Source organism: Tenrec ecaudatus, chromosome 1, assembly GCF_050624435.1.
Source record: "Tenrec ecaudatus isolate mTenEca1 chromosome 1, mTenEca1.hap1, whole genome shotgun sequence".
Taxonomy (NCBI): Eukaryota; Metazoa; Chordata; class Mammalia; order Afrosoricida; family Tenrecidae; genus Tenrec; species Tenrec ecaudatus.
Genome location: NC_134530.1, coordinates 188980347 through 189005651, shown reverse-complemented (window position 1 = coordinate 189005651; position 25305 = coordinate 188980347). Strand labels below are relative to the sequence as shown.

The 25305-nt window shown below is 36.9% G+C and overlaps 1 protein-coding gene across 2 annotated transcripts in view; it reads left to right on the top strand.

The window, feature by feature from the left end:
- COP1 (COP1 E3 ubiquitin ligase) overlaps positions 1 to 25305 on the top strand; it is a 199783-nt gene that overhangs the window by 35390 nt on the left and 139088 nt on the right. For both annotated transcript variants that reach the window (XM_075527809.1, XM_075527804.1), the window contains exons 6-8: positions 8807 to 8875; positions 20301 to 20360; positions 21904 to 21980. In XM_075527809.1, coding sequence (XP_075383924.1) covers positions 8807 to 8875; positions 20301 to 20360; positions 21904 to 21980 — 206 coding nt within the window. The remainder of the gene's footprint in view (positions 1 to 8806; positions 8876 to 20300; positions 20361 to 21903; positions 21981 to 25305) is intronic.

The window sequence follows — 25305 nt, the reverse complement described above, 5'->3', positions numbered from 1 at the left end:
AAGAGAATCTCTGGGCTGCTGCAAAACAGGCACATTTAAAGTAGAAGACGTGTACCACACTGATAATAGATAAATTTACATACAGATTGGGGGAGCTTTTAACCTCAGTTCAGACTTGCACAGAGGAAGGACAGTGGCATTGAATGCAAGAGTTTTGGATGGAGGAGTGGAGAGGGTGGGGACGGGATTCATGAAGTACACATGCACACACAAAAAAACAAACTCCTTGCCATTGAGTCGATCCTGATTCATAACAGCACTGTAGGATAGGCTCGATTTCGCCCTTTGAGTTTCTGAGGTTGTAACATTTTATGGGAGTAGACAGCCTCATCTTTCTCCTGAGGAGAGACTGGTGATTTCTAACTGCTTACCTTGCTTTTAGCAGTCCACAACACCACATAATGATATATATTGGGGGTGTCTAATTAATTGGAATAGCCTTATTAACCTAGAGCAGAGCTTCTAGTAAATAAGAATTTCTCATGGACTGAGGGCATCTAACCTGCTTTTTAAGTATTTCCTGCTTAAACATTAGTAATCAACCAACACTAGACAGCTGAGGAAAGAAAATGTGAATGGTTGAAAAACACTAAGCTGCTAAAAAAATGACACGTAAGGAAGAAAATATAAGTAAGCAAATGAATTATAAATATATGTAGGTAAAATATTTGTATCCCTTGGATAAACAATAAGATATAAGACCACCATTTGAAGGCAGGCTTTTTGAAAGTTAAAAGCTCTCTATAAGGGCTGGTATTTAAAGTTGAGACATCTCTCCTCTGTGAACATAGAGTCAAAGATGTGGAAAAGAAAAAACATAAGAAATTAATGGTGCAATATGTAAATAATAGGAGTTCCAGAAATCAGGAAAACAAGAAGGAAGAAACTTCCAAATAAATTAATGAAATTTTGAGAATGGAAGAACTTAAGTTTCAACATAGAGCGGTCTTACCAGGTTCCCAGTACCAGTGAGATGTGTGAGACTAGACTGAAACTAACAAACATCATGAAATGCAGTGATGGTTCTGTGAGCATCACATGCAATGGATGAGGAATCAAAATGGCATTTGAATTTTCATCAGCCACACTGGAAATTAATGAACTGTTGTAAAATCTGCTAAATTTTAAGGGAAAATAATTCCCAGTACAAATTTATAAACTAGTTAAACTTTTTTAATAGTGCAAAAGAAAGCATTTCAAATCCAATGAATGTATTTTTTAACCTTATGAAAGTTACGGTAACATGCAACATTAAATTTAAAGAAGAAATACAGCGTTGTGGCTGTGTTGATTCTTATTCATAGCAACTCTAAATGCCCCACGGGCTTGCCTAGGCTATAATTTTAGGTGCAGATTGCGTGCTTTTTCCTCCAAAAGAATTGTAGACCACTGACCTTTTAGCAGCCAAGTGCTTTTTGATCTGTCATCAGGTCTTCTTCAGAAACATGGGATACAAAGTATGAAATGCAAAAACTGGGATACAGGAAATAGCAAACATAAGATAAGAAAAGAATGTCTCCAGGATGCAGATGAGGCTAGTGCCTAAGCCAGCAGTTGTGTAACGTGGGGAAAGTGGCCAACAGTCTACAGATTTTTCGTCACAGGAGTAAGTTCAGGTTGAATACATAAAAACCAAGTGAAATAAGACATTTATTTATTCCAGAAACAGCAGCATGCAAAAATGCTTTCCTTAGTATGTGGTTACTTAGGATGTTAAATAGGAAAATAAAACCAACCTAAATTTCTGAATGTAGGAAAGAAACCAGTTCTCCATTGTGGAAGAGTAACATTTTACTCTGGTTAGCTTTATGTACATGGTACAGATTTTTGATACTGTGTTGTTATTTTTTCATATTTCTTTTATGAATCAACTTAAATTTATATTGGAAAGCCTTTGCTTTTGCTTGTCCTTTGCTTTGCCCTAGTCTGTTCTTAATTCATTGAGAAACTACAGAGTTGAGTTCAGATTACTCGTGAAAGTGAACTCAGGAACATTAAACTCATTAGGGACAAAGTACTCATTTATAATGAAACAGAGAGAAGTTAGGAGCTCTAGGGTTGATTCACATGGTTAGGAGTTCAAAATTACCAGCCACTACAGGGAGAAAGACTGGGCTTTCGACTCCCATAAACATTATTGTCTCAGAAAACCCCAGGTGGTACGAGTCATCATTAACTCTATGGCAGTGAGGTTTTTTTCAGTTTTTATGTAGAAATCAGTTAGACCCAATACTTAATAGGCCTGACAAATGCATTTCTCCCTGTTGGAAATCTAATATGCTAAATGTTGAGAAGGGTATTTTAGAGTGGAATTGGAGTAGGAAGCTTTAATTTACACAATTAACGTATTTAATTGTATGAATCCCTGATTAGGCAGTGAGTTGCTCTGGGTTCTGTGACTGAAGTAATTATATTCTACTTTTAAGGGGAAAATGATTGCAAGGAAAGGTACAGACATAGAAAATAGAATTTTATAAAAATTTGAAGCATTCTATTTCATTTAGCAGTCATGCTCCCATTTAGAGACATTGGCTGTGAACTAGATGGGACAAAAGTTACAGAAACTAATGTGGAGCAAGAAGCAGTGTCTTTTTCACTCTTTCCCTATCCCCAAGTGAGAGAAGTAGGTTAAATGACCATTGTTGTTTAAAGCATTGACAGTTCTAAGAATTGCTTAAGAAATTAACTTCTTGTACTTCTCTATTTTTAGTATGGTAGTAGGTTAAATGGCTCAAATAATGGTCACTTTAATGTCTTTTTCCCTCAGACTGTTATAATTATATGCTAGAAATTGTTTTAATATAGCTATACTCATCTCATTTTAAAGCATTTTCTCTGTTTCACTTTGTCCTATATAAAATTTTCTTACATTCAGAAATTGTTGCTTACCATTTGTCATCTTTCTTGAAGCCATTCCTTTTTAAAAGATTAGATCGCAGAAGAAGCTTAGGTGCTGAATTCTTAGGATAGGCATACCTTGGTTATAGTATGGGCTTGGTACCAGGCCATCACAATTTTGAAATAAACCAAACTACACAATTTCTTTTTAAAAAAAATCATTTTATTAGGGGCATATACAACTCTTACCCCAATCCATACATACATCAATTGTATAAAGTACATTTGTACATTCATTACCCTCATCCTCAAAACATTTGCTCTCTACCTAAGCCCCTGGCATCAACTCTTCATTTTGCCCCCTCCTTCCCCACTCTCTCCCCACTCCCCACTCCATGAACCCTTGATAATGTATAAATTATTATTTTGTCATAGCTTACACTGTCCGATATCTCCCTTCACCCAATTTTTTGTTGTCTGTCCCCCAAGGAGGAGATTATATGTAGATCCTTGTAATCGGTTTCCCCTTTCCACCCCACCCTCCCTCTACCCACCCGATATCATCACTCTCACCACTGGTCCTGAAGGAATCATCTGCCCTGGATTCCCTGTGTTTCCTATTCCTATCTGCACCAGTGTACATCCTCTGGTCCAGCCAGATTTATAAGGTAGAATTGGGATCATGATAGTGGGTGGGGAGGAAGCATTTAGGAGCTAGAGGAAAATTGTATGTTTCATCGTTGCTACACTATATCCTAACTGGCTCCTCTCTTTCCCGTGACCCTTCTGTAAGTGGATGTCCAGTGGCCTACAGAGGGCTTTGGGTCTCCACTCTGTACTCCCTCTCATTTACAATGATATGATTTTTTGTCTTTTGATGCCTGGTACCTGATCCCTTCAACACCTCATGATCACACAGGCTGGTGTGCTTCTTCCATGTGGGCTTTGTTGCGTCTCAGCTAGATGGCCGCTTGTTTACCTTCAAGCCTTTAAGACCCCAGACACTATTATAGCAGGGCACCATCAACTTTCTTCACTACATTTTCTTATGCACTCACTTTGTCTTCAGCGATTGTGTCTGGAAGGCGAGCATCATGGAATGTCAGTTTAATAGAACAAAGTATTCTTTCCTTGAGGGAGTACTTGAGTGGAAGTCTAATGTCCATCTGCTACCTTAATACTAAACCTATACATACATGCACATAGATCTATTTCCACATCCTCATACACAAATATATTTACATATGTATGTGTCTTTATTTTGCCTCCTAGCTCTTTCATCTATTTCCTTTGACTTACCTTTTGTCCCACTATCATGTTAGCCTTCATTTGGGTTTCAGTAATTCCTCTAGGTTACATTACCCTTGGTCATGCCCTACTGGCCTCCTACACCCTCTTCTCCAAAGATTTGGATCACTTGTTGTTTCCTTGTCCCTGGGTTTGTTAACACCACTTCCTCACCCCCCCCTCCACCCCACGCCCTCTCTCCCATGGCCCCCCTGGAACTGTTGATCCAGTTGGTTTCTCCTCCACATTTTTCATCCAGCCTGTCTTATTTAGACAGACCTGCGGAGATAATAACATGCACAAAACCAAGACACAGAAAAACCAAGCAATAAAAGAAAAGAAAACAAGCCAACGATAGAAAAAAACACAACAAAACACAACAACAAGAAAGAAAAGTTTGCAGTTAGTTCAAGGATTGTTTGTTGGCCTTTAGGAGTGTTTTCTAGCTGAGTCTGATGGGGTGCCAAACTCTGACCTCAACGTCTATTTTTGATATTACCTGGGGACTTTGTTGCGTTGTTCCCCTTGCTGTTCTGTTCCAGGCCATTAGTGTTTTGTCTCGGTGTAGAGGGATGAGATCCAGTGCAATTCCCACACTGTGTCTGCAGTGTTGTTCCCTAGGGCTATGGGTCAGTGAGGGATGTCGTGTCTCATAGTGGGACCGGCCATATGGTCTTCTCTGTGGATTGGCTGCTCTGAGCTGGAATCATCAAGGCTTGGGGTCCAGGTTGTGCTCCAATCTCTCTTCCTCCCCCTCATTTGCTCCTGTATTATCTGATCAGACAAGTCCCTCTCCCTGAGCTGCAGCTTCAGTGCTGTCCTCTGAAATAAATTCTTGTGGGGGAAGGGGCGGGTATCCATGTAGTTGGGATTGAGGCTGGCCCCGCAGAACTCTCCACTGGTTCCCTACTCCATGCCCACATGTTGCATTCACATCTTGGAGCATTGGGTTGAAGTCTGGTCCCTCTTTGCCTGTGGAGATAACAATACTTTCCCCTTGGGTGGCAAGCCACACAATTTCTTTAGTTTCGAGTGTGTTAAAAAGTTATGTTCATACTTTACTGTAGTCGATTAAGTAAGTATTAACATTATGCATAAGTTTGAAATATTATGAGAATTATTACAATATTTGTGTCATAGATAAGAATGTGAACATGCTGTTACTTGGCTTGCTTGGCGCAGGGTTGCCACAAACCATCAGTGTGTGGAAAAACACAATAGAACAAACATGATAAAATGAGATAATTGTCTCAGGTTTCCTTTGACTTTGGGACTGGGTGTGCTTTTCCCCACTTTTTCTCCCTTTTCAGGTTAGTGTATAAATTGGTTACACCATTGCCCTACAAAGGGATTTCAACAGAGAGAAATTCCATTATTTTAAAATTTCATTCAAGAACTTTTTGAAACTTCCTGTATTTACATGCTCTTGTTGATAAACTGAAATGAAGTATTCAAATATGGTATTTTGAAGGTAGTATACTTGCATTACAAAGTAACTGGTTTTAAAAATTTTTAGCAGATTTGATGGTATATGTTCCTCTTTGTAGAAAGCTGATGTAGTGTTTCCGCAAGCAAAGTAGTCTGAGATAATAAATTAAAATTTAGCAAAATAGTGATAATAAATGAAAGGCAGTTCCAAGGAAGATGTAAAGGATGTGAGATACATTGTTGGCATGGTTGGGGCACAGCTTTCTGATGTTGTTCTTTGTGGCAGTTTAATTCACTTCTAAGGAAAGTGGCTAGGACCTACCCCCTGGCGAGTTTGCCAGACTAATGACCTTTGCACTTCAGAGTGCCGTGGTGTGAGGTCCTGTAGGTGTGAAACAAGTTAATTTAGTTGTGCTTGTTAAATGGAGATTATAAATTATATTTGTTTTGCTTGTTCTAGAGTTGATTTATAAATTAAATCTTATTCTCTTATCTTTTAAACGGAAAAAGATTTATTTATCCCATCCTTCATCTAGATCTATAGTAGTGTTTCAATCTTTATCACCTTTTCCCCAAAATTTTGTGCTTGTGAATTTATACTATGTCACAATATGAGTCAAATTGAATTCCTTTTGAATGTTATTTGAGTTTGTGATCAAAAAGGTGTTTGAAGGGGCCAGATCAGGGATATAGGATAGATAAACTAAGGTTTCCAAACAGAGTTCTCCCTGGATGGTCTTTGCTTCCCTCAAGAGTGAGCCAGGTACGTTACCGTGATGGTAAGACACTCTGTGGCACAATGTTCCTGATCTTTTTATCACCAGTGTAGTTCTCTATTTTAGGAAAATGTATTCATAACCCCACAATCGTCCTTTGTCCTAATAGAACATTTATCAGTATTACCCTTTGGGAATTCAAAAAAATAGTCACTATACTTTCTTAGCAGACTTCTTATCCTTTTATGTAAAGTCTCAGCAGATGTTATTTGAAGCTTTTGTTTTGATTGGATATTTTTGAAGACATCATAGTGAGACTGAAGATAATTGCTTTACTGAGAGAATTTGTCTACAATAATCCACTGATTGAAGAGACGGCTTACATATGTTTTGTTTGTAATAAACTTACATATGTATGATCCAAAGCCATAGAAGCAATGCTTTTTGACTTATCCTTTACTTGGCATTTTTGTAGTTACTGGTTGTTTTTTCTTCCTTCAGCTGCTTTTATCATTATTTTATGCTTTTAATTATTTTGTTATGAATGAAATATTCCTTATGGGAAATAGAGGAAAGAACTAAGAGGCAAAAGACATTTATAGAGGTGTGAATATAGCCATGTATATGTCTAAATACATTAATATATAATGATAGGGATATAGGTCTATGTATATATATTTATACGTAAAGTATTAAGGTAGCAGATAGGACATTGGGCCCCTACTCAAGTCTTCCTGCAATGCAAGAACACTTTGTTCTAATAACCTGGCATTCTGTGATGCTCACCTTCCCGGCACACTGAAGACAAAATGGGTGCATAGCAAATGTGTTGAAAAAGCTGATGGTACCTAGTTATTGGATGATATAGTATCTGGGGTCTTATAGGTTTGAAGTTAAACAAATGGCCATCTAGCAGGGAAGCAACAAAGCCCACATGGAAGAAGCGTGCCAGTCTGTGCGATCATGAGGTATTGACGGGATCAGATATCAGGCATCAGAAGACCCAAACAGACAATCATATCGATGCCAACGAGGGGTGTCAGAGTGGAGATCCAAAGCCCATCTGTAGACACTTGGACACCCCCTCACAGAAGGGTCACAAGGAACTGACTAGCCAGGCAGGGTACAGTATAGCACTGATGAAACACACAACATTCCTTGAGTTCTTTAATGCTTTCTTCCCCCGCCACTATTATGACCTCACAAATCCAGCTAGACTGAAGCACATACACTGATAAAGATAAGAGCTCTTGAAACACGGAATCCAGAACAGATAAACCCCTCAGGAACAGTAATGGAAGTAGTGATAACATGAGGATAGTGCGGAGGTGGAGGAAGAAAGAGGGGAGCCAATCGCATGGATTGACATACTAATCCCACATCCCCATGGGGGTGGTGAACAACAGACATGTGGGTGAAGGGAGACAGAGGATGGTGTAAGATAAGAAAATAATTTATAATTTTTAAAGGGTACACAAAAGTGGAAGGGTTGGGAACGGAGGGAAAAAAGAAGAGCTGATGCCAAGGGCTTAAATAGAAAGAGAATGTTTTGAAAATGTGATGGCAACATATGTACAAATGTGTTTGGTACAATTTATATATAGAGTGTTACAAGAGCTGTAAGAGCCCCTAATAAAATGATTTATATATATAAAAGGAGAAATATACCTTATGAATAAATGCTCAAATCTGTGTGATTAATTAACAACCAACAATAGTAAAGTTGACTTTCAAAAATTAAGGGTTTCTGCCTCCTTCTTACACTTAACTTTGCAAATAAAGTAATTTTGAGGAAGATAATTTTAGTGTCTAAGAGCTATTCTGTTCCATTATGATTTTTGTCTTGGTATTTTATTACTTTGAGGGGAGAAGAGGGAGGTGGTGTTATAACACACTTGTCAGTTTCCATTAATTGATTTGAAAGCATGGCGGGTGAGGAATGCAGTTTAGAATACCTGTTTTTCAAAATTCTACCTCCTTTTTCTTTATTGACATGGTTAAATAACAAAGTTCAGGTCATTCTTAGAAAATTAGCATTTATGAGAAAATTGAGGATGATAAAATCAGACCGCAAATTGATAGATGACTACATCATTAAAATCAGTACCAAATCATATCATTAATTAACTGCCAAATTATATTATTACATAACAGCCAGATGATTCAGCATCAATGCCCAGTCAGGTTGACACATAAACTTAATGTGCACAGAGCTACTTTCATGTGGCACCTCAACATTTCTTAATGTTGGGTGCATGTAGGTAACGGGAAAAATAGTTAGTAGATTTTCTTCCCTATGATGTAAATGTGAAATTCAAGATAATCCAATAGTAAATGAAGAGTTATGATGTTTTCATTTTTTTAATTACTTTATTTTGAAGCTGTCACTTGGTTAAAGGGAAAACTGACTGGATAGAACTAATAGATTAAACGTAAATGAGAGCATAAAGTTACTTTATGCTGGCTGTACTGTTACTGTTTTTTAACTGTGACGTAAGTTCTCTTTTTGTAAACAAGCAATTTAATTTTTATTGTAGGAATCACACGCAGCCCAACTACAGATCCTTATGGAATTCCTAAAGGTTGCAAGAAGAAATAAGAGAGAGGTATATAATTTTGTATGTTTTATATAATGTTTTGTTTACTGTTAACTTTTCTCAATTTGGTGAAATAGTTCAAGGTTATGCAACAGATATCAGAAAAGCTAAAACATTGTCTTAGAATGATGGGGGTCGGAGCAGAGACCCAAAATCCATCTGTAGATAATGGACATCCCTCACAGAATGTTCACCAGGAAGGGATGAGCCAACCAGGGCACAGCATAGCACCAATGAAACACACAGTATTCCTCTGCTTCCTTGAGGCTTCCTCACCACCCTCTATCATGGATCTAGTCCTGCCTTTTACTTTGGGCTAAACTGGGGCATGTGCACAGGTACAGATTAGAGATAAGAGCTCATGACACATGGCATCCAGGAACAGGAATGGGAGTAGCAATAGCAGGAGGGTTGAGATAAGGTAGGGAGGGGAGGGGAGGAAGGGGTAACCCATAGCAACGATCAACACATAACGCTCCCCCCACCAAGGGACGGACAACAGAAACCTTGGGGAAGGGATACAGCGGTTGATGTAAAATATGAAAATAATATAATTTATCAAGGGGTCATGAAGGTGCAGGGAGGAGAGTAGAGGAGCTGATGCCAAGGGCTCAATAGAAAGTAAAGGTTTAGAAAATAGTGATGGCAACATATGTACAAATATACTTGACACAATTGATTTTATGGATTATTATAAGAGCTGAAGAGCCCCCAAGAAAACAATCCTTTTATAAAAAGACAAACTTTAAAAATTTAAAAGCATTTAAATTTCAGGAGTTTAAAAAATTTTTATTTTTAAGATTTTTCTTACCTTTACTATTGATCCTTTAAAAAATTTGAGGTAGACATACTAAACAGTTTTCAATAAGATTAATATAATGACTTATAAATCATATAAAGTGGAATTATTGGATGACAGGCTATCTAAAGTTTAGTTAACTAATAAAGCTGTTAGTACAGCAGATAAAGTTTTGTTCAGTGAAAACAGTACATGTGAGGAGAAAACATAAACATAGCTACCTTTTTAGAACTTACATACTTTCAGGATAGCTCAAAGGCCATATATTTTAAAATATTTTATACATGGAAAATTTCTTTTTAGGAGGCAAAGGGCATATATAGAGGTCTAAGTACAGGCATGTGAATGTGTAAATATATTTATAATGATGATGGGGAAAAACATCTATGTGTATCTGTTTATAGGTTGAGTATTAAGGTAGCAGATGGACTCTGGGCCTCTACTCAAGTACTCCCTCAACACAAGAACACTTTATTTTATTAACGTGGCATTCCATGATGCTCATTTTCCCAACACGATCGCTGAAGACAAAGCGAGTGCATAAGCAAATGTGGTGAAGAAAGTTGATGGTGCCTGGCTATCAAAAGAAATAGCATCTGGGGTCTTAAAGACTTGAAGATAAACAAGCAGCCATCTAGCTGAGAAGTAACAAAGCCCACATGGAAGAAGCACAGCAGCAGCCTGTATGATCACGAGATGTCGAAGGGATCAGGTATTAGGCATCAAAGAACAAGAAATCTTATCATTGTGAATAAGGGGGAGTGCAGAGTGGAGACCCAAAGCCCATCTGTAGGCAACTGGACATCCCTTACAGAAGCATCACAAGGAAGACATGAGCCAGTGAGGGTGTAGTATAGCACCGATGAAACACTTTCCTCTAGGTCTTTAATGCTTCCCTCCCCCCACTATGATGATCCTAATTCTATCTTCCAAATCCGGCTAGACCAGAGATGTACAATGGTACAGGTAAGGGCTGGAAACACAGGGAATCCAGGACAGATAAACCCCTCAGGACCAATAATGAGAAAGAGTAGCCATACTAGGAGGGTAAGGGAAAGGTTGGGGAGAAAGGGGGAACTGGTCACAATGATGTACATTATAACCCCTTCCTAGGGGACGGACAACAGAAAAGTGGGTGAAGGGAGAGATTGGTCAGTGTAAGACATGAAAAAATAATAATAGGGTTTGTGTGGGAGGGAGGAAGGAAAAATGAGTTGATACCAATGGCTCAAGTAGAAAGCAAATGTTTTGAGAATGACAATGGCACAAAAGTACAAATGTGATTGAGACAATGGATGTCTGTATGGATTGTGATAAGAATTGTATGAGTCTCCAATATTAAATGATTTTTTTAAGTCCCATTTATAGTTCAGAACATTGGTCATTACATAATTGTACAAAACTCAGGAAAATCAAATAAACAATTCTGTGTTCTACATAAATAAATTAAGATAATTAGCTTTGAAAGATTTTTTATATTTAAATTCCTAGTAATCTAAAATTCCTTAAGCTTTCAATTTATGAGCTCTCTAATTTGAGTACTTTTTATTTCTTAAAAAAGAGAAAAAGATAACCTTAAACAAAATAATATATAATTATCCTGGGTTGTCACCTGTGTTCATCTTAAAATAAAGCTATATGTTATCAAATATTTTAATTGTACAGTTTCCAAGCTTTATATTATCTTAATATATTTCCTCTACCTTGGATATTACATCTTATTATTTTGCCCTTTTCCTTCATTTAGATTAGATTTTTTTATTATGCTGATGTTAATTGGCTAAATAAACATCTTTTTAATTGTTTTTTTTCCTTCGTTTTTGCTCAATTCACAGGTGTGTTGATATGTTTACCAACAAAAGCATTGTTTTCATTAAAAGTTTAGGGCTTATTTTACTAACATACTTATTTTGACTGAGAGACATGCCCAGTCACTTATTTATCTGAATGGTCTGTCACCCAGTACTTCTTAGACTTTCGTAAGCCTGAGCGTCATCTGATGATTTTCTTCTTCCCAAGAAAATTCGAGTTCTGGTTAAATGGTACTTTGTTGAAGCCTGATATTTTTAATTCTGGCAACCCCCAGATGACAATGATGCTCATTGTCCCAACAAGACTGGAGATTTATAGGTAATTGTGAAAATAAAATTATTAATGCTACATATTCACTCAACATTTTAACTCCAGAAAAGGGTTAATTTGTTAATTACTGTTTCTTTTTGTTAAACTTGGAATTAGAGAGGAAGTGGGTAGTCCAAGGATGGAGTTTCCTTAGATTTAAATGAAATGTCAAGACCTTTATCTGTCCTTAAATAATATACTTTTTAGCCACTGAAGTTTTTTTAAGTTTTATTTTATTTTTTTTCTTATTAAGCACTGCTTCTCTAGGTGTCCCCTGGTATCTACAGAAAATTGTCAGATTTGAAATTACCTCAGAATAAGCTTACAGCATAAGTGTATAGCATAGAACTAGAAAAAAATAAGGGGTGTTGTCAAATATTTTCCCAATGAGGAAGTTAGCAAATTACCTTGCCACCATGAGACCCCCACGTCGGAGTGAAAGGACATCATTCCCGTGGCACAGATGAGAGCATCCGAAATGCTGACATTTGCATTAGCCCCTCACGTTGGCCAGGTTGCAAAGTGTAGCTATGGATACGAGTGGGTGCTGCATGCAGATTTGTGGACATTTTATACAACTGAGGGTTCCTGAGCCAAGGAAGCCTGAATCTTTCAAAGAGGGTGGCTAGCAAACCTGTCCAACAATAAGGACTGTTATTTTGATGATTCTAGTTAGTTTAAGCATCTTTGTTCTTGGTCTTGTCAGGCTGTTCAGTATACAAACATTCTTCAAAGGATCATCCAGAACATACGCTCCTAAACTATTTGGCTTAACATCTTATTTTCAGAAAAAAAAAATTCTCGTGTCCTCCTGGCAATTAAAAACTTTTTATTACTATAGCCTATTCAAAATCCTGCATAGATTGTTAGTATCTGATTTCGCAGCCTCCCGAGATGGTTCCATTGGCTCCCATGGCACCATTGTCACCCACTTTGGGAGATAACTGATCCAGAACAAGAATCGTCCCAAGGTGTGCAGACACATGTGATATCTATCAGTAGAGCATCGTTTTCCTTATAATGTCCGAGTCTGTTCCCGCTCATGGTGGCTGGTGGCCCCCAAGCACAGCTTGGTCTCTGATCCTGCTATTGGTCACTGTATTAGTATGGCTGCAGTTTTGGTACTACACTTCTGGGTAAATTGTGCTGTATTATTTTCAACTGGTTTGACTCTAGTTTAGCCCTTTTGTTTTGCTCCCTGAATTATAAGACATAATTTAGTCAAGAAATATACTAGTTCCTGAGACGTCTAGATTTTGGTGCCTCCTGCATGTGCTAACTACACTGTCGTGAATATTTTTGGGGTTCCTGTTTTTAACCTACCCATGGTTGAATGAAGTTATTTGAGCACTTCAGTTTTAATTACTCCAGGGTTAATAAGCTTAAATATTTCAGTGTATTTCAATTAAGTTTCATAAATTTCTTTATAGTTGGAATTTGGTATAGTAGTGATTTGTTATTTATACGTAGGCTCCAATGTAGAAAATCTAGCTGATAGATACTGATCAGCAGTGAGTAGTTTTATCTTTCAGCACAAAAATTGCGCGCCCCCCCCCCCCGCCCCCCAACAGGATGATCTCGTGGGTGATTGCCATTCCTCCGCTGTTCATTCAAAATCCCACTGACACTGCAGGGCTTTGAATGATTGTTTACTCACATCTAACCAATCAGAGCCGTCCTGTGACGTGGACGGCTCCAATTCACAGAAGCACCAGTAGTGATTCACTTACTTGCAGCTGAACTGGTAAGGATGTGTCTATGGCTGCGCTCCATCTCTCCCCTCTGGTCTCTGTGTTCACTCACACCCTGCATTTCCCACCCTAGGCTTATACTCGAGTCAATCAGTTTTTCTGGTTTCCCAGGTGATAATTAGGTTCCTCGGCATATACTTGGATCGGCTTATATTCCAGTGTATATGGTAGTTGTTACAAATGGTAAAAGTGAATATAGTCGCTAAAGCTCTTCTCTCGTGTGGAATAACTTATGCTTGAACTGATGTAAGTAAAATACAGAATGCTCAGGTAGAAGAGTGAGTCTCAATTTAACTTAAGGGGTAACATTTTAGCTTTGAAAATTATCTTTTTAAGTCATAATTAAGTCTTAAGTGGGGTTTTGATTAGTTTTGGTTTAGACATGGATATATCAATTTAAGAAGTTAAGTCTGCTTTTCAGGTTTAATTTATTATTCCAGTGTCAATCTGTCACACAACTATTAGAATCCTACATTTTATTTTTCATTTTTGATTTATCTTTCCCTACTAACTCTCTTTTAAGCACCCTTGTGACACAGTAAATGCTAACTGAGAGGTCCAGTGTTCAACCCCATCAGCCACTCCAAGGGAGAAACGTGAGGTGATGTCCTTCCATAATGATTTTTATATAATCCCGCAAATCATATATATATATATATGATGGTGGTAAGTCAGGATAGACTGGATGGCTGTGAATTTTGGGGTTGGTCACTGACTCTTTAATGATGGTGTATGCCTGGAATATATAGGCATTTGCATTGGTGATCTATTGCTGTGTAACAAATTACTTAATGATAACCAGCATTTAATGTCTCAGCTTCTATGGGTTATTGATCTTGGGACAGTATAGCTGGTAGCTTCTTATGACTTCTTACCTGCTTCAATAAAGGGGTTCAATGTGGCCACTAACTGGTAGGGGCTCAAACCATTGGCTATTATTAGAAGGTGTGCTAGGCTACATTGACTTAGAGAAACAAATTAAATTACACTCATGTAAGAAAGAGCTTTATATCAAGAAGCTTTATCTATCAGGAAAACATCCTAGGCCAATGCTACCCACGTCTATAGTTCTGATACTAGTTTATAAATCCCTCTTTAGACTCATGCAGTCACATGCAATGATGTAAAATGCAGAAGATCACAGGTCGGTGCGTGCAATGTCTTGTGGGTCCAATGGCATAGTTCATCACAGGAATCTGACAGGTCTCAGAGAGGCTCACCAGGAGGAAGGGAGGGAGGGGGAGAGGGAGATGGAGAGCGAGAGAAAGGCTAAACTCTGCCCATAATCTTACAGGTGCCATGTTGGCACACAAAAAAACTGTGACACTTGGAATTTTGATTTCTACTACTTAGATCTCTTCATTGGGTAAATTACAGTAAGGGAGTTGTCTCCCCCCCCCCCGCCCCCCCCCAGAGGGAGAAGTGTGCAAGAGCAAAAAAGGACATTATATAAGGAAGTCACATCACCTCACTGCCATTGAGTCAATTCTCACTTCATGTGACCTTCTCAGAAAGGATAGTACTGCCCCTTTACTGTAACGCTTTATGGGAGCAGAAAGCCTCGTCTTTTTCCCTAGGAGCCGCTAGTGGTTTTGAATGGTTGCCTTTGTGGTTAACAATGCATACACCACCAGAGCTCCCTAGGAAGTCATATACTTTTTGTAAATTAATCTTAAAAGTGATATTTCTACATTTTGCTGTTTTCCAATCATTTCGTATAACCCATTTGAAGAAAAGGAATGTCACAGTGTTAATACCAGAAGATAGGGAACATTGGAGGCCATTTTCTAGGCTGCCTTCTCTACCATTTAGCAGCCCTGTGGCACAGTGGTTAACTGCTTGGCTGCGAATGGCAAGGTTGGTGGTTTGAATCCACAAGCTACTCTGGGAGAAAGATGTGGCAATGTGCTTCAATGAAGATGCCAGTCTTAGAAACTGTATGAGTCAGTTCTACCATATTTTATGCAGTCTCTGTGAGCTTGAATTTATTCCACAGCAATGGGTTATCATACATACCATTTCCTAAATAATATATGTATTTAAATGAACATCTGAATCTTCTGTCATTTGTCCTATTACTGTTTTATTTACTGTGATAGCATAGTTATGAGGAGTTTGGGTTTCTTTTGATATTTTAAGAAATTGGGTTTAAAATTTTTTAATGTGGAATCATAAATTACCCTCAACAAATTTACAGTTTAAGACATTGTAGTGGAATAACCATCCATGCACTCACCATCCTGATTGAGTTGATATTGGAAGGACTCCTCAAGGTCTCGTTTACCCTGGCTAGCTAATAGTTTCCTTTTTTGCCCATTGGTAATCACAATCCTGATAGCTATTGTTTTTTGCATTTCTTTATTGTTTTGCTACCTAAATCTATGTAGATGTTTCTTTTTCTTTTGTGCTTTAAATAAATGCAGTAGTGTCTTGTGCTTTTATTCCTGTCTTTCAAAAAAAATTATTTTGGCATAATAATAAGATTCACCCACACTGTTTGTTTGGCTAGTCTATTAATTCTTGATGCTGTGGATGATATTGCATTACACCAATATATTCCATTTTTGTGGTTGCTAAACATTTGAATTTTTTGAGTTGAATTATATGCAAACTGCTTTTATTCTGCGTATGTATTGTGTGCATATTACATGTATGTGTATGCATATCACATTATGTATAGGATTGGAACGAATGAGTCCCACCGTATGTTTGTCTTCAAATTTAATAATTTTAAACTTTTCCTAAGCAGTTGTATTTACTCCTACTGATACTCTGAGTATTCTCATTGCACTGTTCTAGTCTGTCCTCAGTACCAATAGACACTTTTTTCCTCTTCACGTTAGCCAGTCTTCCTATTATACCTATTGCCATTTCATTGTGGTTTTAATTTGTGTTTCTCTGATGACTAAGGAGGTTGAGTATTTGGTATTATGTTTATTTTCCACTTTGGTATACTTTTCTTGGGAAGTACCTATTTGAACATATTTTGGTGTGGTTGAGTTTGTTAATGATGGGTTGTTTAGATCTTAGATATAAATCCTTTAAAATTTCTCATTGTAATTCTTGCCTTTTTTGTCAGTGTATGAAATTTTCTCAAACTGAGGTCATGAAGACATTTCCTGTAGTACCTATGAGAACCTTTATTTTTTATCTTTTTTGTTTAGATCTATAATCTACTTGGGAATTTATTTTATGTGTATAATGTGAGGTAGGGATCTTTTCATATGGAAATTTAGTTGCTTAAGCATCCCTTCTTAAAAAGTTCATTCTTGCTCCATTGTTTTGCATTTCACCCATGTCAGCATCGGTTTTCCATAGGTGTAGATGTCTGTGTAGAGGTTCTTCTGGTTATCTATTTTGTCTACCCTTGTGGCAATACAACACTGAACTAAACACTAAAGCTTTCAAAGTCAGTTACTGTTCTTCCAGAAAGTTCCTGCTATTTATGGCTCTGTATTGCTGTTTATTTTAGAATCAGCTACTACATTTCCCAAATGAATCTCCGATTTTTACTGAGAATACTTTGACTCTACAGATCAGTTTGTGAGAAAAGACATCTTTGTAAATACTGAGTCTTTTAATCCATGAAAGTAGTATTTCTCTGTTAATGTTTAGATTTTAAAAGTGTTCCTTAGTTAAAGAAATTTTTTCCATGTATCATCCTTATACCTCTTAACTTCAGATATATTCTTAGGTCTTCGATAATTTTTCTCATGGCTTTTTAAATAGTATGTTTGTCTATAATCTTAGTTTGTTGTTGGTAGAGAAAGAATAATTATTTATTTTTTTAATATCGATTTAAAAATTCATATCAGGCAACCTTGTTAAATTCATTCTAATAATTTATTTGTAGATTCATAATGTTTTCTGTGTACACATCACAGTCTTCAAATAATAACAGTTTAGTTTCTTCAACCTTTTTGATCCTTACATCTTTTATTTATTTTTCTTGTCTTACTCTGCTGGCTAGGATTTCCGGTACAGTGATGAATAGAAGTGATAGCGGGGCTTCCTAGTCTTGGTGCTGATCTCAAAGGGAAAGCTTTCGACGTGTCACCATTAGGTATGATGTTTTCTGTAGGTTTTTTGTAGGTACCGTTTATTAGTCACAGAAGTAATATCTTCCCCCATGGTTTCCTGACAGAAATTTTTTCTTTAATCAGTAATAAAGATGGAGCATTCTCAAACTTTTTTGGGCATCAGATGATAAGATCTTACTTTTTCATTCAATTAATGTGAATAATTATATTAGTTGGTTTAACATTAGAAAATCAATCGACCTTTTATCTAAACTATTTGCTTTGCCCAGCAGCACCCTCCCTACTATTGGCACAGGATGTCTGTTAGCCCTGAAAACTCCACGGGGTGACTGGCCACCATACCTAATGTATTATACTTTCCTCTTGCATATTGCAGCACTTGGTTTGCTAATGTTTTGTTGCAGAGGTCTGCAACTCTGTGATATTGCCCTATACTTTATTTCCTTATATCGATCTTGCCTTGCTTGAGTATGGAGACTTTGCTACCTTGTTAAATTAGTTAGAGAATGTACTCTTTCTGTTCTCTGAAAGCATTTGTGTAGTCATCTTGACTGAATGTTAAAAGATCTTTTTAGATAAGCTAGCTGAATCCGTGGTTTACTTGCATATAGTTTTAAATTATTGATTAAATTACTTTATCAGTTACATGATTATTCTGTTTTTCTTTTTAGTATATTTGTTACATACTTTTTCTAGGAGTTGTCTATTATAACTTCATCTTTGGGTTTTAGCTAACCCCTTACATTTTCAATGTCTCTGCAGTTTTTGTAATGGTAATCTTTTATTCTTGACACTGCTTATTTCTGTGTGACTTATTTCTTCCTTCCTATATTTTCCTTGATCATTTCTTGAGGGATGCATCAATTTATGAGTCTTATCCAACAGCTGGATTTTGATTATTGAAGTTCTCCATACCTATTTGTATTTTATTTTATTAATTTGTGTTGTATATTACTTCTATCTTTTACCTTTTTTCTGATTTGTGTGTGTATACATGTGTATACACACATAAATGCATATATACATGTATATATGTACACACACACATAAAGAGAGAGCACGCGCTTTTGTGCGCGCCTTGGTAGTGTAGTGGAGGGCTACAAGTTGGGCTGCTGACCACAAGGTCATTGAATCAAACCTACCAGCTGATGTTTTGCAGGAGAAAGATGAGCCCATCTACTCATAAAGATTTAAAGTCTTGGAAACCCAAGGGGTAGTTTCACTCTGTAACCTAGGGCTATAATGAGTAGTAATCGACCCGATGGCAGTGAGCTTTTTAATGTAGATAATTTACATGGATTATGGATATAAATTTACATGTGTTATATATAAATTCACATATATTTATCTTTTTTTCTTTCTCTATAAAATGATCTGCTTAGTGTTTAGCACAATATCTAGGACTGATGAAGAGTTGAATAAATTGACAATTAGATAATAAATTATACATATGTTGCCACAGAAGAGAAGGTGCTAATAAACCTTAGGAGAACGCCCCTTTACTAGCCCTTCAAGAAATGCATGTTAGAAAAATTAAAATATTTTGCAGAGATGGGCAGTGCTTGCAGAGACCATAGTGGATCATATCATTGGTCCTGCAGCAGGAATGCTGCCTTGATTTGACGTTCATTTCACCACTTGTTAATGGAAGGATCTTGCTCTTGTGAAAATCATCTTTAACTTTTTTGTGCTTCGTTTTCCTAAGGTTTGCTATTACTTATTCCATATCTGGCATTAAAAAGTATGTGTTGCTGTTACTTTATCTTTTCAAAATTGGTTCAGCACATCTGGTTAGAGTAAGGCAGCCACGTGCACATCTCATGGATAGACAGTAAAATGGTAGAGCGTTTCTGGAAAGCAATTTTTGTTATATGTAAAGGCTTTGTAACTTTTCACTTTTTCCGATTGAACTGTACTATTTTTTATAATCTCTTTATAACAGCAGACGTACAGACTAATTTATTTGTTAGAATCATTGATGATAGTTTACAAACAACTTAAATCTTCAGTGAGAGGAGAGTAGTGAAATAGATTGTTGAGTGTTTGCTTAGCAACTCAAATGTCTATGTTTAAATGGCTTTATTAGAAAGTGATTATAATGTGCAACAGACAGGATATAAAATGCAAAAAGCATTTTAAGCATATGTGTTTAGACAACCAGAAGGAATATTAAGATGCTTATTTGTGATTGTTTTAAATTAAATTTCATAGAATTTTATCTCCATAAAAGCAAATCTTAAATTTATAAAATGTGATTAAAAATGTAGAATTAAATGAAATGATTAAAAAATTTTCTTGATCCCATGTGTTTTCATTAAGTTACTTTTTGACATTGTTGCACATTTCACATTTTGTTTATAAAGTCAATCTATGTAGTAGTTAAGTATAACATTATGCTTTCTTAAAGGTATGAAGCGCCACTTTTCCATTTTTGATACTGGGCTTTCCGGAGCATTTTATCTCTTGATTTTTAATTCTTTTTTTTTTTTTTTTTTACATTTTATTAGGGGCTCATACAATTCTCATCAGAATCCATACATATACATCCATCAATTGTATAAAGCACATCCGTACATTCCTTGGATTTTTAATTCTCACAGTGTACCATTTGTACTTAGTTTTCTAGAAATCCTTTGCCAAATATGAAGTTATTTATGATTGTGATTTTAACAGTATAGTTTGGTTTAGGCGTTTGTTTATTTTCTTTCTCTTTTTAACTACAGCAACTGGAACAGATCCAGAAGGAATTAAGTGTTCTGGAAGAGGATATTAAAAGAGTGGAAGTAAGAAATCAAGATATTCTTACATCTCTAGCAATTTTTCACTTTCTTGAAATTATCATCTTTGTTTTAAGTTGTTACATTAAATTTATGGGATTGGTCTTGATTATCAGAAAGAAACAGATGTTTTTTTAATTTTAATTAAGAGTACATATTTTTGTAGATTGAACATTCTGAGCACTTTCTTGATGATACAATGTAGCTTGATTTTCCTTTTATAGATTTTATTACCCTAAATCTCTTGATTAGATTGGGGGGGGGGGAATCACTGTTTGTTAATTGCATTAAATTAACTTAAGTTAGCTCCTACAAAACCTTCATTTACTACCATTAGTGTGATTCGTGACTGACCTATTCTTTTATTAATTAAATAAGTTTTGCTTATTTCAACGTGGCACTGTTGGGTAATCATTGGACTGCTAATCACAAGATCGTCAGTTCACACATACCAGCAGCTCTGAGGGAGACAGTGAAGCAATCTCCATGACGATTGACAGCAGAAGTCTTAGATAGATTTGCTATGATTCGGCACGGGTTCCGTGGCGTCAGAATAGATGTTTCTGTGCATTTCTAAGCATTAGGGTCAATCTGAGAAGGTATGCGAAAATGTTACCAGTATGATGCAACCAGTGTATTCGTGGAAATCCATGGGAGGATCTTTGGGAAGCGTAGTGTGTTCAGGCATGTTTAAATATGCTGCATGCTTTTAATATTTATAGGTTTTAATTTTCTCTTCCTGATAATGTCAAATGATACCGGATATTCTATGTCGTGGAAGTTCAGTTTCACACATGGCATTCCGAACTTTACAGCCGTGATGTTTTTGTCACTCGCTTGCCTATGTGATTTTACTGACTTTGAGTTAGCCAGAAATAATCCTGCCTGGTTAAGCATTTTTTACGCAGCGTTTTAAAATTTGCTGTGTTTCTGATCATTGGAATGTTGCTCGTATTGAAAGGAGCTTAAGGCTGTCAGCATGATTCACAGGCATAATAAATGCAGCAATATTCTATTAGAGCTTTTTTGGAGGTGGAGATTAGAAATAAAAAATTTGAATATAAGTAATTATTAAGCATAGTTAATATTTGAATCAGAGGAGTGTTACTTTTCTTTGTGTTTGTAAAGGAAACCTTTTAGGCGGAGACTTATATGTCCATTTTATGATGTTGTTGATGAAATGTACTTTAAAGAGCTGAATAGGATGATCTAGTAACTATCCCCACTCCCCCCCCCACCAACACACACACACTTGGATATTGGATACTTGGTTATTGTCCTGGATTAGTAATAAAATTTAAAAAAAAAGGAATAGTCAACTTTAATTTCCTAGCCTTGTAGTCCATTGTTGAATTTATGCCATTTAAAAGACTGGTCTATTAACTCTTTAGATATCCTTGTTTTTGCATTCTCTGGAGAGGAAGGCTTGAGAAATTAATGGTGAGATTAAAGGAGACCGATGAAAAGGTGTATGATACTACGTGTCTTCTCGAGGTACATAGCTTTTGTTTGGGGTATCACCAATAACTCAAAATATTTATGCTTTCAGGAAATGAGCGGTTTATACTCCCCTGTCAATGAGGATAGCACAGTGCCTCAATTTGAAGCTCCCTCTCCATCACACAGGTACAATGCTGCAAACTTGGAATTAATTAGAATTTATATTGTAAACTACACATTTAGGGACATTGTTCATGTATTGTGCACAAACCCAGAAAAATTTCTTTTGGACGCAATCTGGAAGTTAAATTAGATAATTTATCTTTTTAATATTTGGAGTTTTTGAGTCAGGAACAGTTAGTAGAATATTAGGAATTAATTGTTGGATTAAAATTGAGTACATTTCTCAAAATAATGGTAGCCTTAAATATCTGTGGATTAAAGTCAGGTGGTTAAGAAACTAAAATTTGAGATTTAATATGAGGCCATTGGTTAGGTAGCATACTTTAGATCATTCTGTTATTTTCATCTAACTCTTTATAATTACTGTTATTCATTAAGTCTTCCCTTTTATATTTTCTATCACAGCAGGAGTTAATTTTGTGTTGATTACTACCATTTCCCTAGTATTTAGAATTGTCCGGTCCATTCAATAAGTAGTTGTAGGAAATAGTAAATGCTATTGGTTTCTTTTCTATCGAAAGTTATATGTATATATATAATATCACCTACATATTTGAGTTTTGTTCTTATATGCTTGAGATGTTCAAGTTGGGTGATTTTACATGAAGTCCCATTTTAAACTTGCCCTCTGTTTAGGAGAATGGCCCAATTGGAACTCTTTCAGACAAATAACTGTAGACTAGCATGGGAATTACAAGCAGTTGGATGCCCGTTCAAGAGCTAACATTAGACTTCAGAACAGATATCAGTTCAGAAAAGCTATCATGGGTCTAGTTTGGTGTGCTTTATTGGGCCAGTGGGTGGGGAATGGAGGGATGTTCTAATTAAGCATTATTGAAGACTTGGTGCTTTTCCTATAAACCATAGTTATGGAGAATTCTTCTGAGTTCTTGCTGATTCCTAGGTCTCTTATTTTCTTCAACACTTATTTTCTCTAAAACAATTAAGAATGAACAGAGTCTGTGAGATTGTGTGATCTCTTAACCTTATGTTCAAAGTTGTGAGATATATGGGACCTTTGCAATGCGATAATTATTTGTGTGTGTCTACAGAGTAGTATATGACAAAAAACTTGCTAATAAAGTGATGATGTCCATCATTAGATCTCTCACTGCTTACAATAGCATTTCCATATATTGTCCAAATCTTCGTATTCAGACTCTCACTGATGGTATGGATATGTGACATCACGGCCCATGCATTTTAATTGCTCTAATAGGGCCTCAAAACATTCTTGGAAATACTCCTTTATCTATCAAGTCCTTTTTCCATGAGCTTTTTTGAAGCCCTCACATTTTATTGAATGCCTATGGGGTACCAGGTGCTGTTTTAGGTGTTGAATCTAGCTGTGAAAATCTGACAGTTTCTCTCCTCCTGGAACATGTCTTCTCCAGATGGGTATTAAAGTTGGGGAGAGACTAAGCAAGTAAAAAATAAGAGTAATCGTATATAACTTTTAGCTAGTACTTTAGCAAAAATGGCAGGAAAGGGGTTTTGCACAGGGGGAAGCTTTTTTCCTTTTGGATAGTTAAGCTTCTCCAAGGTGATATATATGCTGACACTTGAAAGACTGTATAATAGCATATCATTGGAGAGCTTTGAACAGAATCTGATTTTTAATGTTGATTTTAGTTCCTATGTGAAAAACTACCCAGACATTTAGGAATACTGCTTAACTTGAACAGCATTCTTTCCTCCCTGACATGGCACGCTAAATAGACAAAGACTGTATCTGCGCTGCTCCTTCTGTCCTCATGCCATTGGAAGCATGTAAAAATGTAGAGAAGCAATTCAAATAGCCCAGAGGAGAGGAGACTATGGCACTTGGATTTTATTGGTTGGAGAGGTGAGGAATGGTTATACTATAAAATAAAGCAGCATATTGTAAAAAAATAAAAATAATATAGCTTTCATGATATCTCTAAAAATGCTGGAAGTATTAATTTTAAATTATTTAGTAGATTAATGGAATCTGGTAATAATCTCTTATGGTTAGTTGTAAAGGTGGTTAGAATGCTGATGGTGGTGTGTGATAATTATTAGGCTGCTAACTTCAAAGTTGGCAGTTCAAAACTACTAGCCCCTCTGCAAGAGAAGGATGAATCTGTGTGTTTCTCTAAAGAGTTACGGTCACGGAGACCCTCCATAGCGTCTCAGTGAGAGGGAATGGACTCCGACATTGGGTTTTGATTGGGGGGGATAACAGTTGTATGATGAGAAGGAATGGTGGGCGTATGCATCTAAAGGAGCTCTGATGGTATAGTGGGCTTGGCATAATGAAGCTAACTTCATGGTCAGCAGTGTGCATTCATCGACTGACGTTTGGGAAGAAGGTGCAACAATAGACCCCCTAGAGATGTACAGTTCCTTGGGAACCCTAAGGAACAGTTCTATTCTGAAATATATGGTCCCCAGGAATTATAAGTAATTCAGTGGCAATGTGTCTGGGGAGCTAGCCCCTAATAAATCATCACAGGCCCAGCAGGCGCAATTGTATAGCAATAATAAGTAAATATTATAGTAAAGCCATCGAGAATAAGAGTGAGAGGGGAGAGAGTAAAATGAAGGAGTCAGACACATTTCATGGTACCATGCTCACCTCAGCTCCTCTTGGTGGTACAGGGCAGGAGAGAGAACAATTTATTGCTAACCAAGGTAAGCCCCCTAATTACAGGTAAAGCCCTACATCATAGGAAAGGGTTGTACTACAGGTAATACAACAATGGGAGGGGGAAAATCTAGGGGGCTACTTACAATAGGAAGGGGAGAGATTGGGGGCACGCACGTGACAAGATGGGCAGATCCTAGATTCAGGATGGCAGCCTAACTTTGGATGTCACTGAGCAGGTTTAACCACTTCTCTGACACTCCATGGAAGCAATTACTATCCTTTTCAGTAGGGGGTGAACCCCTCCTGGAGTGGAGTAGACCACAGTCTGATGGCTGACTGTCTGCAGGGAGAATATCTCTAAGCATCTGACCTCCCACCATGTGCTGACAAACAACCTCTAATGTTTGCCATATCTTTGGGGGAGACAAAGCTGGGGAAACATCTTTTTATATCCCACAGCAGTGGATTTTGTTTTGTTTTTGTGGTATGTAATTTTCAACTACCAGCTGCTCCACAGGGTAAAGAGGAAACTTTCTGCTTCCATAAAGAGTTAAAATCTCAGAAGCCCACAGGGGCAGTTCACTCTGTCCTATAGGATCGCTATGAATGGAATTGGCTTGATGGCAAGATGTTTGGTTTTTGTGAGTTTGGGTATACATACATGTTTACTTTAATTGTAATAAAAAATTTACCATTTTAACCATTTCTAAGTACGAT